This window comes from Haplochromis burtoni, unplaced genomic scaffold (genome assembly GCF_018398535.1).
Source record: "Haplochromis burtoni strain Fernald_Lab_line unplaced genomic scaffold, NCSU_Asbu1 Contig_127, whole genome shotgun sequence".
Taxonomy (NCBI): Eukaryota; Metazoa; Chordata; class Actinopteri; order Cichliformes; family Cichlidae; genus Haplochromis; species Haplochromis burtoni.
In genome coordinates this window covers 953809-959808 of record NW_024582488.1, presented here as the reverse complement: position 1 = coordinate 959808, position 6000 = coordinate 953809, and the positions used below count along the sequence as shown (strand labels likewise).

The 6000-nt window shown below is 44.0% G+C and overlaps 1 protein-coding gene across 3 annotated transcripts in view; it reads left to right on the top strand.

Annotated features, from left to right (window-relative positions):
* Positions 1 to 394: 394 nt before the first annotated feature.
* hipk2 (homeodomain interacting protein kinase 2) overlaps positions 395 to 6000 on the top strand; it is a 65798-nt gene continuing 60192 nt past the window's right edge. For 2 of the 3 annotated variants that reach the window (XM_005930343.2, XM_005930341.2), the window contains exon 1: positions 396 to 792. In XM_005930343.2, coding sequence (XP_005930405.1) covers positions 774 to 792 — 19 coding nt within the window. In that variant the 5' untranslated portion in view covers positions 396 to 773. Of the gene's footprint in view, positions 793 to 6000 lie in introns of all 3 variants that reach the window. The other variant, XM_005930342.2, reaches the window with a different exon arrangement.

Here is a 6000-nt window from a genome sequence, read left to right as displayed (position 1 = left end):
CCATCACTATTTTCTCTCATTACTTGCTGTAGATTAATGAGAAGTCCAAATCTACTTTAACCACATTCCTTAATATTAACACATTTAATCTTATAGTTCTTTGAACCATTTCTTTCACATATGTATACATGTATAATAAGTTATAGTAGTTATATGAGTACAATGGTGTTACCTCTTAATTTCCTTTTTTTAAAAGCGCCTAGCGCCCTGAATCTGACAGCTTATTTTAATCATTACACAAAATATAAAGACTATTTTATTATCAGTAGTAGTAGTGTTATTATACCCAAAGTTTTTTTTGTGTTTTTTTTGCTATGGACAGACAGAAAGAGAGAGGGAGGGGAGAGAGACACACACACACATTCACGGTCTGCCTCATCGATTCGATCGTCATTCGACTCTCTCGCTGCACACCAAACTCGCTGCGCTCTGACCACTGCAACTTTTGCAGAGACTCCTCACTCCACAGACATGTCGCACAATAGCTGAAGTAAACCTGTCATCGTGGCTCATCATTTGAGCCCACAGAAACACACCGCGGGTGGGATTTGAATTGCACAGCCTGTCGTCTGTCGCTCGCCTCGCATCGGACCCTAGCTTTGAAAACGCCTGGATATGAATTATGAGTATTTTCCTCACTAATGAACTGGACCAGTAATGCAGGAGACCGCGTCGACCCTCTCATCAACATTTCAAGATGGCAGATTTTTATTGAGTTTTGAACAGAAATATCGCTTTATTTTTTGCCATGAATAACAGAAATCCTTGCACCGATGGCCCCTGTATACGAAGGTAAGGTGGTTTGGAAAACGTGCTGTTTTCCCCTCCAGTGCTGCTGTGTACTGTATCAATCGTGGTACAACTGAATTGCGGCTCATACGTAGGGGGAAAGATGCGTTGCAAGCTCTCTCATTTTGCCAAAATCATGCAACCTGTATTAATATTAGATTTTCTAAACCTTACACGAGCCGACTGTCAGATCGCCGGCAGCTTTTTTGCCTTAGCGCTTTAGTGAAGGCTCAGTCAGATCGGGGTGCCAGTCTGAGCTGTGTCCGTTAAAATCGCGCTGATGAGGTTGCAAACCTCCAGAATAAGGTCAAAGATAAGTATATGTTTAGGCCACGGTACATTTACCACTCTCCGTACACTTGGACGTTTATTTGTGCTCGTGTTTGTTCCTGGTAGAAATTTCTTTAGCGTTGCTTGAAGAGGGAGAGGGAATGATAGAAGGTCGGAGCCCGATCGGTCCCAGTTTCGCCTGCATTCATTCTTCTATCTCCCATCTCCCCACATCAGTTTAAAAACTAGGCTATCTGACTTTTAACGCTTCGTCAACCTCGGGGTATTGATTCACATACGTATTTATGTTCCGGAAACGATATGCAGCCTTAAATACAGCATATTAGCTATCGCTGCAGCATTTGGCTGTGACTAATCCAATTGAGAGAATACTACCCCGTACCCTTACATTATTTGCTGCCGTGCATTTTTGTTATTATTCCAAGAGAACAATTCACACACAAACGCAGTGATTGTTGACTGCAATGTCGTTGCAAGGTGGACTAGCAAGCCTTTAAATGTAAAACAATGCAAGCGGTCCATTATAATCCGCGCATGCAAAATCTGGGTCTGTGAATGGTTCAACTACTGTACAAATAATACCTAGAGGTTAAATGGAGTGACAAAGCAGTGGTAACGGAAAAATTAAATTACGTGCAATTTGATGTTGTATATATACATTTTTTTACTTAATTCATTAGTAGTTACATATCAATCAGAAGTAGGCAACTGTAGCGATGCTCATCTAATATACAAAAGGACAGAAAACCCTGAGCAGTAAAGGGGAAAACAACGATGTAAGCTATACATACTGATGAGATCCTTATACAAACTGAATAGTGGCAGAAGCAAACGGTGAGCCTTGGTGTTTCTCATATTTAGTTTGTAGCAGCCTCATGTTTGCTTATCTTCTTGTCCACTCTATAGTCCCTCTGCTGGCATTAAACGGAACCCCTGATTTTCACTTTGAGAGAGAGAACTGTTCAAAGTAACACTTTTAACACACTTTAAAGTGCCGTTAGAGAACTATCATGAGCAAAACTGAGTCTTAATAGGGATATTTGAGTTACACGATGGCTCATTTGGGGATATACAGCATCATGAAGCGCAATAAGGTGCCTGCAAACTCTTGTCTGTGTGCTGTTATGTCCCTATAGCAATATTGTAGTGATTTTTCATTAGGGGTGTTGAAGCTTAGAGGCATAGCCTGAGACTCTGGCGCTTCAACATGAAAAGGAAAGTTGAAATGAGACTCCTATGCAAAAGGTAATTAGTGTAAATTACATTCCCTGGCTTTTCCCTTCACCACCGAGGGAAGGAGAAGAGAAGAGAAAGAGGCAGCAAGGGGAATTAATTACCTTGCCTGTCCTCCCCGGAGTTGGGGAGGGGTGTTATGAGAAGTCATGAAAATGACCAAAGTCTCCGGTGGAAAATAGGTGTGGGGGGGGGGCTTCACATAGAAGAAAATCGGCTATTATGTTAATGACTCCCGCTTGTCTGCAGAGCAGCTAATAACTTAAATCTACGTGATTGACTACTTCCTTTGATTGTTTAAAGTCAAGCACACTGAGGAAAAGCCCATTTGCTTTTGTTTGCTGATCTCGTATTCATAATCACTTATGAGAAAGCATTTGTTTAAAGAAGGCTGAGATTTTCAGGACTGACAGTGGGCATTGTGCTAGTGTCAATTTGTGTTGTTTTTCTCTTGCCTATATTTTTTCAATGTTTATCTTCAGTCCTTCTTGGCCCAGATAGAAGGCCATCGTGCAGACCTGCTGCCAGAAAAGGTAGCGGTGTGATCGTCCTGGGAGCCTGGTCTCAAAACCCAAACTGACACCTTGATGGATGTCTGATGAGCTGAGCAGGTCCAGCAGCCTCTAGCTGTGGAAAAGCCAATATTCAGACACTGCCAAACATGCCTGCCTGGCTAGATATGGGTGTTGCTGTGTGCTCATGCATGCATGTGCATATGTCTCTATCTGTCTGTGAGTCCCTGCACAATCACCCATCACCCTTTTGTAGGGCAGAACTGCAAGAGGATTAGACAGCTGCAGAACTGGGGACCAGGCAGGAAAACAACTTCATTTGCAGATCTGCCGCTTACAGGTCAAGCAGTACTATTCCAGAGTGGATTCATTCATTCCCGCCTGGAAAAATGGACAGAGTATGACTCAGAAGCCGATGATGATGATGGCGGTGGTGACAGGCGCTGCAGCATCACAGGCAGATTAATGTTTTATCCATCTGCGCAGCCATTATGTGTTAATGCGACTTTGAATTACCTTGTGGTTTCCTGGTATGGGGAATGCACCCTGCCCTTGAAGAGGGGAACTTACTCCACTGAGGACAGAGAAAAGAGACAGGACAGAGAGAGCAAGAGTTTCTCAGAAACTGTCCTCAGCCCTGCCTGCCTGGCTCCCTTTCCCCCTCACGCTTGTTTGGAGCTGCTTGATTGATATCTTCCTCACAGACCACAACCCAGGCTCAGACTCCAAGGTTGCAGCTTTTTAAACTTGGATTAGAATTGCAGGAAAAACCCTATGGGGCCCTTTGCGGCCACTTGCTGGGCCACACCCCACGGTAGAGTCGGGGGAACTGATGGAGAGTCTCGCTTCCTGATTGTTATGACAAGCAGGGTGGTGTGTTTAGCTGTTCAGTGTCCATAGTGAACAAAGAGTCAAGCTTGGAGATGGAGGATAGCTAAACAGTTAATAAGTAATGGCTTTAAACAGCACGCATGAAAAAAGTTTCAGAACTGCAGATCCTCGTAGGTAGCATTGTGAATGTTTACCTCTCTTTTCCCCGCTTTTATTCAGTGGCCATTTTGATCTTTTTGTTGACCTGAGTCCTCACCTCATGACTTGTTTGAGAGGGGGTTTGTTCAGAAAGGTTTATGAAAATGGATAAGCTGTCTCCACAAGTATTGCTCTCTGCATTATTCAGAGCTTCCTATCTGAAAAGAAAGTGAAATCCAGGGTTTGGGGATTCTTTGCGCTATTGATTTGTTAAAGCATTTAGAAGAAGAAGCAGAGGCTTTGGAGGGAGGCAGAATGTGAGTTTTATATGAAGACGGGGGCTATGTGAGCTCTCTGATGTTCTGAAATAGTTCACAGGTGTGCTCTGAGAGTTTTGGGAACAGATGGGTGTGTGGTAGGGTTGGGGGGGAGCGGTGGTTGAGGCAAAGCTGAAATGACAGGTTAGTAGAGGCCAGCCTGACACAGGAGAGCAAGCCTTCAATATGAGCAGGCTATTTCAACAGGCTCAAGTTTTCATATACTGTTTTCAGCAAATTTCTCTGGAGTAGAAGTGCCTCCAAGACTCTAGCACATCATTCTTCCACTTCTTTTCTTTTGCAAGAAAGAAATGTGACTACGATGCAAGAGAACTTTGCATTTCTCATTTTCTCATCAGCCAGTGCTGCTTTAGTGCCTCTGTCATATAGTTCAAACCCCAGAATCAGCCGAGGTCCTTGTACTTGGAGACCACATCAGTTGCTGACATTAGTTAGTTTTTTTCAAAGACGAAGAGGGAGATGGGTTGCGATGGAGCCTTAACCCTTCCGAGTGCTTGCACAAGGCATTTCCCTGTTGGTTTTCATGCATGTGCGAAAGCACTCCCCCCCCACTTTTGTTTCACATTGTGTACGGTGTCAGCTTGTTTGAAACATCTGCCTCTGGTTCTGACTAAAACTGTAACGGCTCCAGGCTGCGTCGGAAAAGAGACTGAGTCAACGAGCATCTCTGAGCTGGACTTTTACATGGAATATTAAGTCTATTTGCATTAATAATTTTGAAAATCTACCGTGAAGATATGGCGGGAAACAGATTGGTGTTTTCTGGTTTTACTCAGTGGATACATTTTGTAGCTTTAAGAGAGGTTTCCTTATAATTTAGGATCAGCATCTAAGAACATTTTTAATAGCTTCTCTTACTACCGTGATATATCACTGTCTGTTAAAAGGCGTGATGCTGGGAGTCTTGTCTCTGCACTGGTAACGCATCTATTGCTTTAATCGTCTATGAAAGCTACAGTTCAAACAAAGGTTAACATTTGACTACTTCTCAACACAGCACAGAGTGAATAAGCCATTTTGTTAACTTGGGCCTATTAAATAGTAACTACAAAGAGATTCTTACAGCATGAAAAACACTTTAAACGCTGAGCATGTCTAATACTTTTTCAGTATGTGAAAAATATTGCACAGTGCGGCATAAGAATGATCTGCACTTTATTTATTTCATTGCATGCTCACTTTGCAATCTCTCATCATCCGCACACGACCCCCTCCAGTTCCCACCCTGCGCTTCCCCGCCCCACCCCCACGTCTATCTCTTATCTGTCCTTCCATCCCGCTCTGTTTGTTGATAAGCCGAGAGGCCATTGGCCAGCACACATGGTACCCATGTGACACTTCAGCAACAGCCTGATGGCCAGATTGGAAGCCCCGTTGTATGTGTGTAATTGGAGGCTGCTTTGGAGAAGAGGTCTGGCTACTGTAGCTTTTTTGTTCTTCCTAACCCTAACCCCCACCCAGACTCCCCCGCTGCCTCCCGCCTTGCTCAGTCTCTCCTGGTTTGTATTATTTGATTATCCCATCAGTAACCCCCAGAACCCAACCACCACCTTGTTTTTGGTGCACACTGTCGCAGGTCGTAATCGTATTGTTTGTGATAATGCCCCCCCCACACACGCGCACACACCCCAACCCCACCCGCACATGTATAACTGACATTGTACTCTCTGGAAGAGAGCTGCCAGTGCTGGCAGTATTTACCACGAGCTCATCTGGCCATTCATCTTGACCCAGAGTGCACATGCACACATGATGAAACAAAAAAGTTCTACAAAGCATGTGTTGTAAGGGCAACAGATGATGTACGGAGCTACAGCTGGATGGGGAGGACAGCTACCGCACTCACAGCCACTTCATTTAAACAAAAG